Source organism: Propithecus coquereli, unplaced genomic scaffold (assembly GCF_000956105.1).
Source record: "Propithecus coquereli isolate 6110/MARCELLA unplaced genomic scaffold, Pcoq_1.0 Scaffold300, whole genome shotgun sequence".
Classification (NCBI taxonomy): domain Eukaryota; kingdom Metazoa; phylum Chordata; class Mammalia; order Primates; family Indriidae; genus Propithecus; species Propithecus coquereli.
Genome location: NW_012148620.1, coordinates 961,660 through 982,732, shown reverse-complemented (window position 1 = coordinate 982,732; position 21,073 = coordinate 961,660). Strand labels below are relative to the sequence as shown.

General features: G+C 52.3%; 1 protein-coding gene across 1 annotated transcript in view; it reads left to right on the top strand.

The window, feature by feature from the left end:
- The window catches only part of QSOX1 (quiescin Q6 sulfhydryl oxidase 1), a 42,309-nt gene that overhangs the window by 6,851 nt on the left and 14,385 nt on the right, over window positions 1-21,073 (top strand). The window contains exons 2-6 of the mRNA XM_012649668.1: window positions 7,766-7,783; window positions 13,938-14,025; window positions 14,605-14,707; window positions 17,029-17,119; window positions 20,146-20,291. Coding sequence (XP_012505122.1) covers window positions 7,766-7,783; window positions 13,938-14,025; window positions 14,605-14,707; window positions 17,029-17,119; window positions 20,146-20,291 — 446 coding nt within the window. The remainder of the gene's footprint in view (window positions 1-7,765; window positions 7,784-13,937; window positions 14,026-14,604; window positions 14,708-17,028; window positions 17,120-20,145; window positions 20,292-21,073) is intronic.

The following is a 21,073-nucleotide window of genomic DNA, read 5'->3' as shown; positions in this document are numbered from 1 at the left end:
CCACCATGCCCAGCTAATTTTTTCTATATATATATTTTTAGTTGTCCAGATCATTTCTTTCTATTTTTTAGTAGAGACGGGGTCTCGCTCTTGCTCAGGCTGGTCTCAAACTCCTGACCTTGAGCGATCCACCCACCTCGGCCTCCCAGAGTGCTAGGATTACAGGCGTGAGCCACCGCGCCTGGCCCATAATTCTTCATTTCATTCAGTCTCATGTAATTCTTGTTCTGCCTGATCTTGGTTAGCAGTTTCATGAACCTGTCAGTTTCTTAGCGTTCTGGAAATTCTTACCCAGTCCAATGGTATGATCTCAAAGTTATCAGAAACCTGTACTTGTTAGAATACTTTCCATGAATCCCCTTGAAGATGAAACACTTTAGGATTATAGTTGCTTACAAAAAAGCTTTTAGAGAAGCATTAGAATAAAGCAATTAACTGTGGACCATGAGACTTAAATTGGCCATGATTAAAGATCTGATGAGAGTTCATTATATTAATAACACAGTTGACAAGGAAATTTGGGTATTTCTGTGGCATACAACATTTCAACATAATAACTGAAATTATAGCTGATAACATATCAGATTACTAGGAATTTCATAGAATTTTGAAACATATTAATAACATATCCATGCAAATATAACTCAAAGAAGGTTAAACATCATTTCTTATTTGATAATGCTTCCCACATAATTAGCATATCAAATAAGCCTAATTAGTTTAATATCTGTCTTTTACAGATCTTTTGAGATGTTCCAGGGTCCTCTGGAATGTTTCAAAGTTGGTTCAGGGTCAAAAAGATTTAATTTAGAATTTGATTTTAGGAAGTTTGTCAAAAATATTAAAGGTTTAAAACGCATCAAAATAGGATCACAAGTCACTGAATTAACATTCATTCATTTAATCAGAGTAATAATTAAAAGACTTCAGAAGGCAAATATAGAAAGTTACATTATTGTAGAAAAAAACCTTAGCTTCTTAGCTCTTTAAAAGACAGGACTCAGTTTTTCTTAAGTAATCAAAGACCTAGTAAAGATAGTGCGAAGCACAGGGATCGTCCTGCTAAAAGACAAAATCTTTCTTCCCTAGGACAATTACCTAAAAGGTAAAGAAAAATCTTTCACTATTTCCTATCAAGAGCTGATCAATACTCCAAGAAAACTTTATTTTAACGGAGAGGACCAAGTTCTAGTTTTACATCAGTGTACTTTTGACATTAAGGCTCGTTTACCAAAAAAAAATAAAAACTTATAATAAGTTAGCCCACTTAACCACACATGAAAATCTTTTCTCTTCACAACCCTTCTGCAACTTCCTTATATCTATTAGTTTATCCTCCACTCTTCCACTTTCTCATTGTGGCATAACCAGTCACTCTACTGTAGAACAAAATTACTCTCTTTTTCCCTTAACCAAAATACATTCTTCTACTTTATAACTTCTTTTTTGAAACATGCCTTACTTCCCTTACATACAGAATTATTTCCCTTATTATTTCTAGTTTTAGTTTCCTTATATTAACTAAATATATATTTAACTTATATTAGAATTTTTAAATCCTAAGTGATCTTAATTTCCAGTTAAAATTAACAAGCATTGTGAATTGTCTTCTGTCAACATTCACCATTTCACAATTTCTAGAAACATGTTTCCTCAATTTTTCATGTTTATTAACAGTTCCAAATATATTTTGCTTCTCTATAGCATACAAAACAAGATGCCAAAGCATATACACTCTAAACTTATGTTCAGCAATTAATGTTTCAGTATTTTAACTTACTTAGAAATGACATTGTGTAAATATCTATTACTTAGTTTAACATAAAATAACTTTAAGATTTCAAGTTACTGAAAAAGATTTTTGAAACTATAACAAGTTCACCTGTACATTTTTATCCAATTTTACATTTACCTAAGTTACTCGTTCTTACAATTATGCTTGAATGGCTCCCTAAACAAAACTAGCGAAGGAGTTCAGGAAGCAATCCCATATTCACTGTTGATTAGTTGCATGCCTTGGTCACGGTTATCTAATCTCTCTATTTACAGTGGAGAAGAGCAGGTTTGGAGATGAATACCTTCTTACTTTCTTCATAAGGTTGTTGCAAGCACTAAACTAAATGAATTGGGCACACAATAAACTCTTAGTATATTTGCCAATATCATCATCATCTAAGTAAGAGCTGAGTTTGTGCTGTTGACTGTTGTGAGCTAGAAGACAAACCCATTTCTGTCATTCTCTCTCTCATGTGGAAGGTCATAATTGGAGCAAATCGCACAAATATAAAGGTAACACCCCAACACTGATGAGGAGAAGAACATGGATTTTGAGTCTGGTAGCCCTTGGACAAGCTTGGAAGTTTCTCATTCTGTTTCCTCATTTGTAGAGTGGGGAAATGATGCCCACCTCAAATGTAGCGGTAGAGTGAGATGGCATAGAGTGTGCTGTGGGTACTCACGGAGTGCTAGCTTCCTGTCCTCTCCTCTTGCCGTCCCTTCAAGAGTCTGTGTGTCCTAGCAGGCAGTGGGCACCAACTCTGGCCTGGGGGATGGTGGCCTACACTCTTGGAGAACAGGGGAGCAGTTGAAGCCTTGCAGTCCATGGTCACCTTGCAGAGTGGCCTTATGAGACCCCCTGCCCCTGGTTATCCAAGGGCCATCGCTGTTGGAAGGCCACCAAGTTGCCTTATGTATAACTGACTTACGCCTCTCCTGTGGGTTTCCCCAGAACAAGGGGACCAGGGCCCTAGATGCAGAACAGAAGGAGATAAGCTTAGAGTGTGCGGATGGCCCTAAGAGGTGGCCTGTGCTTTCCACCCTGCCCTGGGCTGCCCTTGGGTGGGAGGCACAGAGAGGACCTAGGATGCTCTTGCCTGTGATCCAGGGAGAAACCCTTACTTGGATAGCAGGCTGCCACTGGGGAGTGCTTCTCTCCTGTGACCCTTTATTCTTCATTCCTGCCTTCACAGGTGACTGGCTTTACCCTCACGCTCCATCTGGACCTGAGGAAAGACCGAGGCTGAGAGCAAAGAGAAAATGTAGCACTAGAGTGGCGGAGAGACAGCCCCTGGCCTGGGGCGATAGTGTGATTCAGTGTACATTCACTGTGTGCCTGTTGCGTCCTGGATAATGGGGCTGCTAGGCAGTGAGGATGCAAAAGCAGAAAGACATTTGGAGATGAACAGGCTTGGCACTGTGGTAGCAACACAAATGGGACCCTGAGCCTTGGGCTCGCGAGGCAGCTCTCCTGGGGGACTAGTATGCAAATTGAACTGGACCTGCAAATAGGAGCTTGTTGCGGGGGAAGGGTGGGCTGCAGAGGGGCTCTTTCTTATGGGGTGTGGCCTGGAGATCTGAGCGAGAGGCCAGTGCTTTCAGGGAGAGAGACAACCTTCGTCGTTGCTAGAGTATGATTTGGGGCAGTGGAAGAGCAGGCTGGATGTGTGTGTTCAGGGCAGATGAGGAATTGCCTTACAGCGGTAGGTTTTCTTCTAAAGGCAATGGGAGCCACCAAAGAATATTGAGTAGAGGGCAACATAATCAGACCCACAGATAGAAAAGATCATTTGGTGGCTGGAGAGCCAGTGAGGGGTGGAGCACAACAGAACCTCGATGGAGAGAAATGGCACGTTTCTGTTTCTCTGAAGAGGACCTGTCAGAAGAACCTCTGCGATTGCTCACTGGACGCAGAGAGTAGGTTAGAGGTGAGGTGAGTAAGGAAGCCAGAGCAGGTGTCCGAGCCAACTTAGGGCAGGGGTGAGAGGATGGGGGTGCGTGGGGGAAGGGACTTAGGAGGGAGAGTGGACAGGATGTGGAGGCAGGTTGGAATTAGCAGGTCCGTGTGGGCGGACTACCCTACTCTGCCCCTCCCCAGGAGCGTGGACAGCAGGCAGGGGCAGGGTAGGGAAGAATGTCGAGGCAGGAGGGATTGCGTCCTGAGCCTGGCACACCCGCCTTTGTGTAGCCTGCTCTGCAAGTGCGATTTGAGGCCAAAGGGTACAAACCAGGTTGTAGATATTTGGACAAGCTCAGGCTGCTGCCCTTATGTGCCAGGGGAGTCCAGAGAGCTCTCGAAAAGCTGTTTGGCAGGTCGGGGAAACGGTATGATGGGATATGGCTCACCTGTCTCTGCTGAATATTTCTTGAAGTCCGTTGCTGGTAATCGCTTCCATCCACTTCTTCCCCCCACACCCTGCTCCCTCCCTCCCTCCTGCCGGGAGTCCAGAAGCTTCTGTGCCAAGAGCAGAGGGAAGTGGGGGGAGTGGGTATGGCTGTGGGCCTTCCTCACAGCCCCCAGCCCCCCTCCCTTGTGCTAAGGAGGACCTGCCTAGTTGCTTTCCTTTGAGGGGTGGGTCCGACTTCGTCAGGCACTTCCTGCATCTGTCTCTGGGAAATGGGGGTCACACTCCTTCCCCAGGCACAGAATGTTCTGCGGAGCTCTGATGCCTTCTGAAATCGTGTTGTTTTTAGATATCGTGAGGAATAGGTTCAAGGGTGAGATCAGAGGTCCTGGCAAAGCACAGTGTGTGTGCATGATGGGTACTGGGTGAGCTGCCTGTGTAAATGCCACTTCCTCCCCCCTGGGCAGGAGGTGTGGGGCCCTAGGCATGCTGGGGCTTGTGGGGGGCAGGCAGCCTCCTCCTCTCGTCTGCCCCAGGGAGGCCATTGGCTCCAGGGTCCCTTGGGAGCAGCCCTGACCCCTGCAGGCAAACACGCACAGCCTGGCCCCTTCCTGCCTCCCATCTAGCTCAGCTCCCAAGTCTTCGCAGAACTCTCCAGTAGCTGGGTCTCTGCCAGTTCTCTCCTCCACCTTTGCTCAGCCAGTTCTCTGTCTGTGGGACTGGCTGTCAAGTTCAGCTGAATTTCCACCTTTCCTGCAAAGGCCGTGCCTTGGTCTGCAGGTCCCAGGATCTCGCCTGGGTCCAAACCTCTTTAGGTTCTGTGCCACATAATTTGGTACCAGTCCTTGCCATCTCACAGTTTGTGTGGCTTCCTGTGTGTGTATCTTGCCTTCCAGCTGGAGCAGCCTCCATGTAGGGTGGAACTTGGTGGGTGCTCCAGGGGCACCTGGCATGAAGTCAGAGCTTGGGAGACCTGCCTAGTATATGAACTTGTTTTCTGTTTCCCACGCCCGGGCTGCGGCCCAGGAAGATGCCATGGTTCGCTTTGCCAGGGTTTCAGCAGCGGGACCGTGAGGGTGTGTGGCAAGGAGGGGAAAGCGGTGGGCCGGGGCTGGTTCTGGCCAAGCATGTCCTCAGCTGCTCTGTGTTCCTCCAGCATCTGCCCAGGCTGCTGAGCTCTGTGGTCCTCCGATCCTCCAGGCCTGATGTGTTTAAGTCACAGCCCCTGGAGCACTGTCCCTCTGCTTGCTGGAACACCTGTGGTAGAGGCAGAGGCAGAAAGGAGAGAGGCTCACTTGGTTTGGAAAACTCTGCCCTTTATGAGGCACAGGGGCTGCCTGTGGCTGTGTCGGGTTGGGCAGATTTCAGCTGCTCTGATCTGAGCTGGCAAGTGACCCTCACGTAGACGGGCGAGAGCCCCCAGGGCCCTCTTCACCTCCTCTCTCTCCTGACCGCCAAGCCTTAGAGGTCTGATCTGACTCCATAAAACCAGGGTTCAGGCTCTGACCCATCCATGGGCAGGATCAGACTCCAGGAGCCTAACAGTCCCCCGGAAAGGGACCCTGGAGACTCTGGCAGGCCTCCTTCTCCTCAGGCCAGTGCCTGAACCACAAGGAGCTCAGCAGTGACCTGTCAGGGTAGCCTCACCCCACTGTTGAATGCCGATGCCTCAGGCAGCAGGGATCCCCAGCACGGGACTTATCACACCCGAGGCATGAGGGTTCTGTCACCCTAGCTCTGGCAGAAAGTGGCACGAATTCTCAGATGATGCCTTGCCTGCCAGCTTGTCCACCGCAGGGCATCAACATTATTAATGTCTGAACAGCTTCCAAGGCTCTCAGATGAGAGGCCCCTGGACAGCCCAGGCAGCACGGCTGCTAGAGGGACAGTGAGGGCCCTCCCCGGGGCTCAGGCCTGGCTCGGGTCCAGTTAGTTTTCTTCCAAATTAGAGAAGCCAAGTTCAAACCTCTGCCTCTCTATCTCCAGCTATAAATAATATACCCCTCCTACCGAAATGACATCTAGAAAAGCAGTTTCCTCTGTAGCCATTAAGAATAATCAGGAAATGCCTTTGAAAGCTGAAATGCCAAGCATTGTGCCTGGAACAAGATATCTCTGAGCTCAGGAGCCTCGAGTTCCAAGCAGAACCATAAGCCAGAACTCAGCCTAATGGCCCCAGCAGCAATTGTCCGCAAAGCAAGGCCCCAGGCTCCTCTGGGAATGTCCAGCTCTAACTCCATGTGACCTCTCTGTTCCTAGAGCCCAGTGAAATCCTGCTGGATTCGGGGGTTCCACGCCCAGTAGAAGTCCCTTCCTAAACTGTTACCATGTCGGGTCGCAGCCCAGGCCCCAAGTTTAGCCATGGCCAGGCGATCTGGGGACAGTATGGCCAATAGCCACTGCCATGTCCCTTAGAGGTGGCAGCAGAGAGGCTGCTTACCAATCATTCCTTTAAAATAAAGACCTCCCTGGCAGGGACATTGCCTTCTCCTTGGCCCCAAGATAATAATTGAAAATATTCAGTCAGGGTGCTCTGTTCCTTCTGCCGAGACAGGGCTAACAGCCCTGAGCGGGAAGCTGCGGGAAGAGCAGCCTGGCGGCGTGAGCCGTCACTCACAGGCTGGTAGTTTTCTCCCAGGGAGGATGGAACACAGGGGTCCAGCCACTGTCGTCCCCCAGGGAAGGGATTGGCACTGGTACAGTGCCAGGTCAGGGCATCCTGTTGGGGTTCCATGGGGCCTCACACCTGGGCCTTTCCGTTTCTGCCTGGGAGAGGCTGGGCCCAGAGGCTGGGCGTGAAGGAGGCGGCCCAGCAGCCAGAGGTCCAGGGCTCCTCGGCGCCTACCCAGGTCACGCAGCACACGCGGCCTGAATGCCTCAAGTGATTAATCATCTCCTTAACTGCCCAGCCGGCTGCGGGAGGGGCGCCGGGAGGGCCCTTCACTGGGCTTCTCCGCCTTCCCCTGCCACCAGACACGTGGCACCTGGCTGGGCCAGTCGGGTCATCATCTGTCCATTTCTTAAGCTCTCCAAAGACCAGTGCTGTGGCCTCCTCGGCAAGGCCTTCCCTGCCTCTCCGGAGCAAGCTGCGGCTCAGCTTCAGCCAGGGAGAGGCACTCAGGGCCCTGTCCTTAGGATGCCAGTCTCTGGGCAAGTGGTTCAAGCTGTTGGTGGTCTCTGCTCACAGGCCCCATGCCGTGGCTTTCACACGTTTTCTACTGTGACCTACTGTAAGAAATGCACATTTGACATTGTGATCCCAAAGTCGGGGTGTCTCTGTTACCACTAAAACGAAAGTTTCATAAGACACCATTTATTCTTACTAAGTGCAGTGCACTCTGATATTTTCTGTTCTGTTCCATTTATTTTTTTAAAATACTGGCTGTGGTTCACTAAATTGTTTTGACAACTTACTAATAGGTTGCTTCCAATGTTTGGAAAACTCTGCTCAGACAAATTCTAGATCTCCAGAGATGCTGGCCCATTAAGAGCCTGGTGTGCCGGGGCCATCATGGTGGGACTCCCTGGAAACAGAGCTGGCCCTAGAGGTCTGCCCCATGGCCAGCAGACCAGAGAGACAGCCCTGTTGCCCTGCCTGCTGTCCCCTGGGGACTGGAGCCTGTCCTTGTGCTCTCTCCCCGTAGGGCTGTGAGGGCTCTCAGGTGAGGACAGGGGAAGAGAGAGTGTTTCTGGAATGAAGCCCAGTGACAGGCCCACACAAGAGTCTGGCCTCCCCCAGTGATATGTGTCACTGTCCTTTCCTCTGCCTCCTGCCCCTTGTCACCATGAGCAAACAGGGAGCTTCCACCAGCCCAGCCTGTTCAGCAAACACCTGGCCCAGTGGGCAGGCAGGCCACGTCAGGTCCCCATCAGACCCAGCCAGAGCCCAGCGGGGAAGAAAACAAAGGAGTGGGGAGGGAGGGGCCTGTTTGTGGCAGGTGCTTGCTGGAGCCTGGAGACCTAGAGGCTGGAACTTCTGGGGCAAAGGGCTTTTCCAGGGGCCGCTGAGTGCCCCTCAGTGGGTAATGGAATGAGACCCTTTGTGGTCAGAGATCTGGCTGGAATGAGGACACAGAGCAGCAGCCTTGGGATGGGAGAAGAGGTGTCTTCCCTTTTCAAGGTCTTGAGGGGATCATTGATGTGGGTTCAAATCCTGGCTCCACTGCTTACTGTATGTGGCTTGGGAAGTCACCTAACAATGCCCCAGCCATGGGACTCAGTTTCATTATCTGTAAAAATGGGGTGATCACATCTACTTAAGAGGATTGTTGCCAAGTGTGAAATGAGGTCTTAGATGTGAAAGTGCTGGGACGCTGGTGTCATTTGAGGTTCAGTAAGTGTTAGTTTTCTTCATCCTGTTGCCCCATCTCCTTCCTGGGTTGCCCCACGGGACTGCTGGTAGCTCCTCTGTGGTCGCCGCATCTGAGACAGCCCATCCATCAGCAGCTTTGAGTGGGTGTTTGCTGGTGCATGGCACTGTCCTTGCCTTCCTGGGAAAGGCCAGGAATGTGAGACGTGGTTTCTGTCCATGAGGACGCACAGGGCCGAGCAGCTTATGGAGGCGTGAGTGATGTGCGTGCCGCAGATGCTGCAGGAGTTTCCTGGGCTCCCTGAGCTCTTTTCCTCGCTGGTTGGAGAGGACTGCACGTGGGAGGGGACTTCCAGTCGGTGTGGAAGGACAGATGAGGTTTGGCTAGGAGAGGAGGAGGGGTGGTGGGCATCACAAGCAGGGGAGAAGGTGAGAGGCAGGCCCCGCCTGGGCAGGGCTGCGTGGGCAGGGCTGCTGCTGCTGTCAGGGATGAGGCGGGATGGGGAAGAGGGAGCCCAGTAATGAATTGTGGGTCCTTGAACGTGAGGCTGGGCGCGTAGACGCCCTGTGGGGGTCCAGAGTCTCGGCCTTTATCTTCTGTGGCTCTTGCTAGAGGGTGAGATGTCAGCGAGGAGGACAAGACTCAGAAAGATGTCTCCTGCCTCCCTCTGGAAGAAGGAGACGGGCCCCTGCTCAGCAGCCAGCTGCTCTCTCCTGGCGTCTCCTCTGCAGCACAGGACGTGGGGAAAGCTGTGGATCCTCGTGGGCTGACCATAAAACGTTTGTAGACTGGATCATTTTCCTTAAAAGTTGTTACGAAAGCTTGACTTCAGCACCATCAGTGGTCACCCCTGGAAAGTGTGCTTTCTGTCCAGCTGTCTTGGCCCCAGGAAGGCAGGTGCCCCATAGGTGTGCAAGACCAGCCTAGTGCCACCTGGTTTCATGCCGCTGGGAGCCGCTGGAGGTCCTCCTGGAGCTCTTGCTAAAGTGACGACAGGAAAGGGATGGGTACTGACTGCCCCCGGAGAAAAGAAACTCACTCCTGACATCTTAATTGCCTGTTTCCAGGGAACCGTGGTGGTTTCCCGTGGGCAGGGCACATGCCTCCAACGGCTGACTTAAGAGGGTGCATTTTAATAAGAGGACAAAAATGTGCCCGGACTAGATGAGCTTCCAGGATGATCAAAGGGCAGAGGTGCTCTGTTCGACTGAACAGACGTCGGTTGGGTACCTCCGTGTGCTGGACACTGCCGGGCAGGCATTTGGAGCTTGCAGAGATGGATAGACTATTGTCCTGCCCCCCGGCCAGGGAGGCAGCCGGGTGGGGCATGCGGAGTTCAGGTTGAAGCCCACCATAGCTGGAGTGTAGAGGATGGGGCGCTGTGAGGGTTAAGTCTGGGTTCAGATCCTGGAAGGCCTTGAATACAGCGAGTTTGGACATTATTCATTGGCCATGGGAGTCGTGGAGGAGATTTGAGGAGGAGCGACGTGATAAGGCCAGAATCGTGCCTTAGAAAACTAAAAACTAGCCTTAGTGGCGGTGAGGAAGATGCTGGAGAGTGGAAAGGTGGGGCGTATTGACAGTTCTGAGCGCACGGCGGGTGAGCGGGTGAGGACTAGCGCTATAGCCCAGAACTCGTCTCCGCCTGTCGGCCTGGCCTAGACAAGGCACGAGGAGGAGAAGGAGGCTGTTGAAGGGATGTCACCAAGGTCAAATTCACAGAACTTGTCGGCCGACTGGGAGATGGCAGTGTGGGGGAGGGCGGTGCTGGCACAGGTGACAGGGAGCAGGACCCTGGGAGATGGCAGTGTGGGGGAGGGCGGTGCTGGCACAGGTGACAGGGAGCAGGACCGATCACGGGGTGAGATACGAAACTCAGGTGGCCAAGCAGGTTGGGGGAGGGGTGACTCAGTCTTGGGGGCAGGGATGTGTGGGGGGGGTATATCCTGACACCTGGGTGGAGGCCACCGGGAGGAACCAGAGGCCTAGGACAGGTATGGACCTGAGGCAGAGGGTTCAGACTGCAAATGGTTTGGACTGAGGCATTGCCTTTGGCGAGGGAGAAGCGATAGGTTTGTTCCTCATCCATTCCAAGGCACAGACCGAGTGCCCTCTTTGGGACAGCGCCCTCGACAGAAGTGTCACAATCTGCTGTGTGCCTGTGGGAGAGACGGGGGCAGGAGATGGTGAGGACAGCGGGCACAGGAGAGTGGTCAGGGGCGGCTCAGACAAGGGTGAGGGTGGCCAAGAGGGGCTGGTCAGTGTCAGGCAAACCAGGAGAGGGCGGTGACATGAGGCAAAGGAGAGTATGCAGAAAACGTGGCACAGAAAATGACAGACGCTAGCCGTGGACGGCAAAGCAGGCAGGAGTGACATCAGATCAGACGGGGTCTGGCGAGAGGTCGCTGAACTGGCTGAAGAGAAGGTCACCGCTGAGCTCTCCCAGCACAGCCGGCTGAGTGGTGGGGCCAGAGCCGGCGCCAGCTGCTCACGGCACAGAGCGAGAGCGGGCGCCGTTCTGAGAAGCTTGGCAGCACGGGGACACGGGGACTGCCACCGCTGGAGAGGGAAGGAGCACCTCTCGATTCCCAGCCTCCTTCTCTTGCTGTCCTTCCTCTTTTTGAACAGTTTAGGTCAGGAGGATTAGAATCTGTTTGCAGGCCTAGGGAAGGCGCCGGTGGGAAAGGGGAACGATGACAGGGACATGGATAGGAGAGTTCCTGGGGAGCGTGAGGTGTGGGGGCCAGAGCTCAGGTGCTGGTGTTGTTCTGGAAGGTCGATGGAAAGCTTTGGAGGACAGAAGCGGAGGCCGAGGTCAGGGAGGAGGCTTCCCTCTAGGCTGCACCTGGGGGCAGGGTCTCTCTGGCTGCCTGTCTGACTCCCAGCCGCCCTTGGCCGTGGCCTTGAGAGGATCGTCTGGAGTTCGGAGAGGCTGCCCTTTGATGGAGGTGATGCCGCCCCTTGTAATACGGGCCCTGCTCAGATTTGGGTGACCTGATGAGCGATGATGAAAAATGACCGTGTTGCTCTCAGAACTGAGATAACAGCTTCGGGAAAGCCACGCAGCTGAAGCTTCCAGATGTCAGCCGTGTTCTTACGTCTATGGAAACCAGCCGAAGTCTGCCCTGTCTGTACATAAACGAGGGCACTCTCTCTGTGCGTAACTGCGGCTCTGAAATCACCCTCTGGTATATTATTTGTGAGCAGACAAAATCCCGAACAGTTGTATTTTCAGTTTTGTTTCTGACGAAAAATGTCAGGCCATAAATGCCTTAACCTGCATTATCAACTTGATCTCAGGCCGTAATCCAGGAGATTTGCGATCATCTTTATAAGTGTTAGGATGACATAATTTTATTAGGTCAATAAAATTCAATAACTATAAAGCACACTATTATAAATATGCATGGCCTTAGTGGATGGTTTTCATCCCGAATAAGTTTTTATGCTGATGTTTTGAAAGGAGAGAGAATCAAGCAGTGAGCAGGAGTAAGGGTCCCGGTGAGGTCAGCGGGAGCAGAAGCTTGCGGGTGGGGACAGATGGCGGCTTCTCTGCGGTCTTTGTTCCTCACGTGGGAGAGGGTGGCCGGTGGCCTCCAGAGTTTACTTTTCTGCCTACAAATGGCTGGAACAAACAAGTGCTAGCTGATCAATGTTTCCTGGTTTTTAAAAGGAAGGAAAGCTGGAAGGGCATGTGATGACGATGCAGTTAATATTTATTAGTGCCTTGCTGTATGCGCCAGGTACTGTGCCGAGCCCTTTAGATGTATTGTCATTGATTCTGTTGTATCCTCACAGCGTTTGTTTTTGTTTGTTTGTTTGTTTTTTGTTTGTTTGTTTTTTTTGAGACAGGGTCTCACTCTGTTCCCCAGGCTAGAATACAGTGGCGTTATCATAGCTCACAGCAACCTCAAACTCCTGGGCTCAAGCGCTCCTCCTGCCCCAGCCTTCCCAGTAGCTAGGACTACAGGTGTGCACCACCACACTGGTCTAATGTTTAATTTTTTATTTATTTTTATTTTTTTGTAGACACAGGGTCTTGCTGTGTTGCTCCAGCCACTCACAATAATTCTTAAAGGTTGATGGTGTCATCCTCATTTTAAAGATGAGAACACTAAGGTTCAGCATAGTTGATGGGTTGCCCAAAGTCACACAGCAAGAGCATAGCAGAGCCAGGCCTTGAACCAAGTGTGCCAGATCCCAGAGCCTGTACTCAGCCAGCATCTTGGGATAAGGCCTAATGGCCCTGTTGTTGGAGACAGAGGCCCAGGGTAACCGAAAGTGGTCCAGAGAAGGAGCCTCTTCCTCGCCTGCAGGCTCTTCCTCAGGTAGTTAAACAGCTGCCTGTCAGGGCAACTCAGCTCTGTCCCTCCTGAGCCAGGAGAGCACGGGCAAGAGCCTTGGCAGCTGTCTTGCCGCTTGGGTAGAAGCCCAGAGTGTAAGGAGTTGTCCTTGCTTCTCTCTGTCCTCTTGTCCCAAGGAAGTGACAGACCTAGGCCTCAGGTGTCATGCACGTGGGAAAAGAGGACAAGTGGTGAACTGAATTGGCTGGTCTGTAGCAAGGCTTGTTTCTCCAAGGGCTCAGGCCACCCTTCAAGAGGACCTGTTCTGGAGACCCCTCCCTTGTTTGAGTGTCTGCTGCGCATGGCTGGGAGTTCTCAGTGGATGGAGACAGCAGCCTCTATGCCCATTTTTCTAAGATAAGGAGCAAGGACAGAGTGACATAGAAGAAAGCTGACATTTTACAAGGGATATATAAAGTGACTTCCCTTTATTTTTTTCAGATGGGTCTGCAAGGAAAAACAGCCGTGGTACTTCATCACTCATTCATACAATAAATGTTTTTCAATAATTATGTGCTAGGTACTGCTGCTTTATAGAAATGGTCCTGCTAGGCTGGGTGCAGTGGCTCATGCCTGTAATCCCAGCACTTTGGAGGCTGAGATGGGAAAACACTTGAGGCCAGGAGTTAGAGATCAGCCTGGGCAACATAGTGAGACCCCACCTCTACAAAAGAGAAAAACAAATTCGCCAGGTACGGTGGTGCGTGCCTGTAGTCCCAGCTTCTCAGGAAGCTGAAGCAGGAGTATTGCTTGAGCCCAGGAGTTCAAGGCTGCAGTGAGCTATGATCCTGCCACTACACTCCAGCCTGGGCAGCACAGCAAGACCCTGTCTCTAAAAAAGGAAGGAAGAGAGGGAGGGAGGGAGGAAGAGAAAGAAACGAAGGAAGGAGAGGAAGGACCAGTCTACTACTACCTGTAGTAAAGTGTGTGAGCTGCTGCCTACAGTTCCCTGGGGGCTTCAGAGCTGTGGGGGAGGGATTGGATGTGAGGATAATATGGAAGGGAATCAGTGTCCAGCTCCCAGAGTAAAACCCCCCTGTTCTCCACTTTACAGATGAAGAAACTGAGGCTCAAAAGAGTTTAGTAATTTGCCCCATCACCCCGTTCAGTAAGCAGCCAGGTTTTAAACGCGGATCCCTCTGACGCCTGTGCTGTGCTCTTAGCCACCACACGTCACTGACTCTCGCCTGTGTGTTTCCTTCCAGTTCTTTAAGGCCTTTGCTAAGAGTGGCTCAGGAGCAACGTTGCCAGGTGAGTGTCCTGGCTCTGATGGTCTGGTTGGCACTGCCAGCGTCTGCCCCTCCTTGCTTCCTTCTTTCACCTGGTTTCCGCTGGGGCGAAGAAGGCCCTGACAATCAGCAAGGTCTCCAAGGGTGAGGAGGTCCCCGAGTGAAGCCTGACTTATGTCTTCCTAAAGGCGTCCTCGCAGATGCCTTAGGGGAAGCTGGGCTGAAGATGCCCTTCAGGTTCGGCCCATCCAGGGTCCTGGGGTGGGGGGCAGGGGCACCATGTTCCCAGAAGAGCCCTCGTGTGACAATGGGGTCGGCGTCCAGAGCGCAGACCAGACAGCCCTGGGGAAGCTCTCGTGGGTCCTGGTTCTGAGGGACCCTGTCCTGTTCTCTGAGGGACGGGTCTCCTCGCATTGCTCAGGGCCACAGGAGGAGCCCCAGCCCCGCTCCTCTAATGCAGAGAAGGGCTGACATATTGTCTGTCTCTCCCAGAGCTAGCTTGTGCCCTGGGCCCTTTGCTTCTGGGGTTGAAGCTGGCAGGGGGCCGGAAGCAGCTCTGGTCCTCTCCTGGTGTCTTCCTCACACCTCTTTCCATTTACAGTGGCAGGTGCTGATGTGCAGACGCTGCGGGAGAGGCTCATTGACGCCCTGGAGTCCCATCGTGACACGTGGCCGCCAGCCTGTCCCCCCCTGGAGCCTGCCAAGTACTTTGGGCTGGGGCAGGCTTAGTGCGGTGTGGGCCGGGGTGAGAGGGTGGTGGGAAGAGTAGGGCAGGGGACCCAGCTTGATTCTTCCTGCTGCGTTTGCCTGTGGGGCAGGCACCCCGGTCTGCCAGAGGCACTCCAGAGTGGCTGGTGGCTGGTGGCTGGTGACGGGCTTCCTGTTGCTGCGGTCCTAACTGAGCAGCCCTGTCTTCCTGGGGCTGACTGATGGGTACAAGGGCCCATCCCGCCAGGTGGGGAGGAAATGGTGGCTGGGGCCTCTCCCGGTCTTACTGCTGCTGCTTCTCACCACCAATGGATTCCACACACCTTATCCCAGGGAGGGCCATGAGAGTCAGAATGGGTGTAGGCAGGCGAAAGGGAGAGCAGAGGGCGGGGGTGGGGGTCAGAAGAGTAGAGTCCTGTGTCTGTAACCCAAAGGTGCCTGTTCGTCTGAGCCATGGCCATGCCTGGGGGCGGGTGGCCTTTGGTTCCCTGTGCTGCAGAGCGCAGGAGCAGTGGAAGGTGCCAGGCAAGCTTCCTGGGTGGCCCTTTTTCTAAGCAAATGAGGACAGAGAGGTACATGGTGTCTTGCCAAACTCTCCCAAAGAAGGAGGCGGGTAGATTAAAAGCACTAGGTCCCCCACTTCTGGATGAGAACTCAAGGTAAGGTAATGCCCGCCTCGGAGGACACTTGCCAGGAAGGAACAAATCCCTGTATCTGCAGGGACTGCTAGAGCAAGCCCAGCCTTGAGCTCAGGGGAGGCCCTGCGTGCTAAGAAGGCCCTTTAAGGCCGCTATTGGTGCTCAACAGCTCTCTAGGTTTGTGTAGTAGCGTCTTCAAGCCATAGCCATGCTGAGAGGGTATTTCCAGTGTCACTTGGGTCATAGAGACTCCTTTGTCATCTTTCCTAATTCTCCCTCCTCCAAGAGGGCCTCAGGGAGAGCCTGGACCCAGCATATAGTCTTGATGTGGTTTGGGGTTCCGCAACTAGACCCCATCTCTCCAGGAAACACTCGTGCCAACCTGGACCCCAACCAATCCTTGCGGCTTCTGTTTCTCCGTGGCTCTCCTCTGTCTCTCTCACACACTTGGACATCTCTCACAGCACATTTTCAGCGCTGGGATATCTCAACAGCAACAAATCAGGCAAACCTGCCAAACTGTCTTGAAGTGATCCTTTTAAAGAACTTTAGGAAGGAGGCAGAGACAGGTGATGAGAAGCGAGGTGCCTCTTCCAGAAGTCTGCGGTGGGCGTGGGGCAGAGGGGTGCTGGCCCCCATGTAGCATGTGCTCCTCTGCCAGCCGAGGGGGAGTCTGGGGAAGGGGTCTGAGACGCCGGCCACCCGGTGCCACCCCAGAGACTGTCAGTATCCACGACACCTCTTTTCATCATCCAGTGGGGTGCACTCCGGCCCCGCCTCTCCAGCGTGTGCATTTGGATCCTTGCTGGGCCGGCTGCAGCGTCGACCCCTTGCTACAGTTTGGAGGTGGTCACTGGCATGTCAGAGGATCCGGCAGAGAGACATAGGTCGCCAGGTTGAGGGTAAAGAGAAGGTACAGTCTCCTGTGTGTGAGCATGGTCTGCTTTTAATTGGAATAAGAAACAAATCATTTTTGTATTTTCTGTGGAAACTTTTAGTTTTAAAAACACTTTGTAGCTTAATTCTCTGATTTGGGGCCATAATAAAATTTGCTTTCTTATTCATTTCCACCTTCATTTTAAAGTGAGGAAACTGGGCCCCCGATTCCCCATCTTAAAATAAGGAAATTGGATTAGATAGATAGATAGGTAGCTTCTAAGGTCTTCTGTACCCGGGACTTTCTGATTCCTTAGTTCCTTTTTTTATGCCTGTTCCGGAGAGGAAAAAGCAGATCTCCCAGCTGATAGTGACTGGCCACCGATCAAGGCTTGTAGCTGATGGATTCTGATCACCAGTCTCTCGGGGGACCAATAAAAACCATGTCCAGTAAGCCTGGGCCTCTCCCAGAGCACAAGACAACTGGTCTCAAAGCATCCCTTCCCAGGCCTCCTCCCCAGACAGCCTCCAGCTCACTCCTGACTCTTAAAAGAGATGGGAGGAAAGAACAAAACACAAAAATCCAAGGTGGGTCCAGTGAAGAACCAGCGTTAGGCAACAAGGGCAACATCCCGAGAGACTAAGGGTTTGGTTTATTGCACTGGAGGGCTGGCAGCGGGAGATGTCGCACCAGGCCTTGTGTGGAAGCAGAGGAGGGCCGCGTGGTCGTGTCTGGCGTCCCCAGCGGTGTTGTCTTATTCCCCCTGGCTGTGGAGAGTGACTGCCAGAGTTGTTTTTTGCAGGCTGGCGGATATTGATGGATTCTTTGCAAGAAACAACGAAGATTACCTGGCCCTGATCTTTGAGAAGGAAGGCTCCTACCTGGGCAGAGAGGTGAGCTGCCCTCCAGTTCCCTGCAAACCCTGGATAGGCACTGGGAGAGGGCCCCAGTGGAGGAGCAGGGCTTTTCCTGCCAATTCTAGGTTCTTGGCCATGAGCATTTCTTAGCCTGGCACTGGCCTGACCCCTGCTGGGAGAAACAGGAAGTGCAGGAGATGGACCTCAGCATTTAAAAATCTTTTGTCTGTTCTTACCTGTCTCACTGAAACCACATATAACAACTGCTGTTTATTGTGCACTGGACTAGATTACTGACACACACGGTTGCTAATCCCCACAATTAACGAAGATGATATAATATTTCCAAGATCACACAGCTAGTAAATTGGCAGAACAAGGCTTTGAACCAGGTCTGTCTGGCTATAGAGCTCATGTTGTTTCTACATTGCTCTGTCCCCTTGAAGTTAAAAATTTGGGAGGGAGGGAATATTACAGATGATCCAGGTCCTCATAAGGAAATGGGGGTCCCTTTTACCAGGTGAAGTGGATTTGAATTTCCACACCGTCTCTTGCACATATGTCCATGGTCAAGTTGTTCAACTTTTTGTTTTGTTTTTTTGTTTTTTGAGATAGGGTCTTGCTCCGTCACCTGGTCTAGTGTGCAGTGGCGTCATCATAGCTCACGGCAACCTCAAACTGCTGGGCTCAAGCGATCCTCTTATCTCAACCTCCCGAGTAGCTGGGACTATAGGTGTGCACCACAGCACCTAGCTAATTTTTCTATTTTTTGTAGAAATGGGGTCTGCCCCTTGATCAGGCTTGTTGTGAGCTCCTGGCCTCAAACAACACTCCCTGCCCCAGCCTCCTAAAGTGCTAGGATTACAGGCATGAGCCATGGCGCTTGTCCAAGTTGGTTCACCTTTTCAAGCCTCGATTCTTGTCTGTAGAGTAGTGATAATTACGTTTCTTCATAATATTGTTGGGAAAGTCCATTGAGGCAATGTAGGTAAAGGGCCTGGAGTAGTAGCTGGGGCACAGTAGGTGCTTTATACCCATTCCCTTTGCCTAAGGCAGAGCGCTCTCCATTCTGCCACTGGCTCGAGGACTTCACAGGCCACTGTGAGCGTCTCCCAGATGCAAAGGCGGGACACGCCAGTGCTCGGGAGATGTGCTAAGGCAGTCCTGGGAGATAGATAAAGCATGAGAGCGGGATGAGATTAAATACCACTGTTGGCTCTGAGTGATTTTCCCGCTGAAACTCATCAAGCACAGTTGAGAGTTTGAGCTGAAACCAGAGCTGTCTCTAGGCCTCTGTGCCCTGAGAGGGGAGGTGCCGGGGTGGAGAAGGGGCTGAAGAGTGGCTGACCCTCTGGGGTTCCAGTCCGTGCCCGGGGGACATGTGTTGAGTATAAGTGATTGATAAATGTTGAATGAATCAGCTCTTCTCCCTCTCCTCCCCCAACAGTGCGCTGAGCCACCAGGGGCAGGGGCCCCCGGGGTCTGAGCCAAGGGCCCCATGTCCCTGTGGAAGTGCTCAGGACGTCTAGGGAGTCAGGAGGGCCCGGGACCGAGAGCCCAGACTCTGGAGCCAGACTGAGCTGGGATCTGTAGCCCAGCTGCGACACGTGCTGGCTACGTGACCTGGAGACATGATTTCACTTCTAAGATTCAGTTTCTTCAGCTACAAAATAGTTTTAGTTTTAAATAAACACTTATATACTTACTATGTCATTGCTAGTCATTGTCACACACCTTTTTTTTATAAAATTAACCCATTCAGTTCTCACAAAAGTCCCTGAGGTTGGTGGTAGTCTTATTAATATTTTGCAAATAAGGAAACTGGGGCAGGGAGAGGTGTAGCCTGGTGGAGGCAGATTCGAACGCAGGCGGCAGCAGTGTTCCGCGCTGCCCCTCTTGGTCTCCTAAGAACACTCCCCATTTCAGTGTCGTTCCGAAGATGAACGAGGCAATCTGCACACAGTACGTAATGCAGACTCGGTAAATGTTAGCCGACGCGTGTCCTTTCTTACTTCTTTCTACAGATAAAATCAGCATGTCTGATAAGTACATTTTGCTGGTTTGGAATATAGATAGGAAGCTTTATAAGAATAAAAGTGAGGGGGCTTCACCAGCTCCGTGGCGAGGAGGACGGAGACGGTGGTAACAGCAGCCTGCCACCTGCCACCTGCCACCTGCCACCTGCCACCTGCCACCTGCCATTCGTGGTCGTCACGTTCGGTCATGCTGACGACTCCTCTCTCCTGATGTGGGGATGTTGCCATTCTCAACAATCCCTCTTGTTGCCTTCAGAAAGCCCCAAATTTAAAAACCTTTTCAGGCCTTATAATAAATATACACATTGGCCCAGAGGCCCCCTCTGACTATTACAGACATCTGGGCTAAATATTCAAAAGTTCACCAATTCCAGAGGCTTATTTTGTTCATATCTTGCCCATGAATTTATCACCATACATATTTTAACACAATAAAATCATAGTTCTTTAAAAGTCTCCTGTGATTCAAGTTTCAGTAAGAAAGACTGCTCTTGCCTCCAGCAATTGCGGTTTCAGACAAACAGTAATTGGTAAGTTCTAACGGGATATTTGCCAGGCAGTGGATATCACGAGAAGGCCCCGGGGAATCCTGGGACATCAGGGAGCAGTCAGATATTGGGGTGGGACAGGCATAAGGACAAGAAAGAAAGTGCTTGCTCAGGATGAAAAACAAACACAAAAGAATAAGAATGAAACCGCATTTTATTCTGCCTTTTACAGACGGCTTTCACTGGAAAGAAAATTATATTCAGTTGGGACTCTCCTAGGACTTTTCAAGATGTGTGGTCTGCACAGTTCCGAGGCCCCTCCTCGTGGGCAGCGTTTGACACTTGCTGCTGTGGGTTAGGTGCGGTTGGTGGCACGAGTGTCTCTCATGCGTCACAGTGGTCTCCGCTTTGAAAGGCTTAGAGTCTGGAAGGAACACAGCTGCCACCCAGGTGCCTGCCCAGGGCACTGAGCTGGGACTCAGCCCTGTACCCCTCTGTCCAGTGGCTTGGCCCCCTAGGTGTCCTCCTGTCTCTGCAGGTGACTCTGGACCTGTCCCAGCACCAAGGCATAGTGGTGCGCAGGGTCCTGAACACGGAGGACAACGTGGTGAGAAAGTTTGGTGTCACCGACTTCCCATCTTGTTACCTGCTGTTTCGGAACGGATCTGTCTCCCGAGTGTCCGTGTGAGTGTGGCGGCTCCCTGCCTTCTCTCTGCTACCTGCCCGCGCCCGTCCTTCCTGCCCGCCTAGAGTCGTGGGCAGGAAGGGCAGACAGCTGCCTGTCCTGGCGGGCCACTGCCTCCACAGCCAGGAGCCCGGCCCAGAGTGCTGCCCCAGCACCACGGCTCAGGGGTCCTGCTCAGCCCCCAGCCCGCCAGTGCCGGCGCCCACCCCCCACTGCTGTGTGCAGTCCCCGCCGCAGCCCTGGCCCGATTCCCGTCCTCGTCTGCTCTCAGACAGACTCGCTGGCAGGCTGCAGGCCTGGCAAGAACTCCAATATGCCTGACCCTCCCTCCCTTTGGTTTTCTAATTGCAGAAAAGTTCATTAGGAGCCAGACAATAGCCAGCTCCAAAATGCCGAGAGAAAACAATCAGGCCAGCCTCAGCCCTCTGTCAGGCTCCCGCTGCTGAATGGCCCGTTAAATGGCACCAGATGGTGCCTCGGTGCCCTCCCTGGGCAGATGATTGATGTCAGCCTGGCCCTGCAGGCAGGAGCTCGGGGCCAAGGAGCCGAAGGCGCGGTGGTGGCGTTGCCCAGCACGCTGCTCCTGAGGGCTTCCCGCACCGGGCTGGCGGGGTAGCTGCTCGCCCTCGCCCGGCCCGGCCACCAGGTGGCACTGGGGCAGGCAGTGCAGGAGGCCTGGTGGCCACAGGGCGGGGCTGGCTCTCTGGGCAGGACCAGAAAGTGCCAGGCCTGGCGGGGGGAGAAGGCGTCGTTTCCTCCCTTGGAGTTGGTGGAGGGGAAA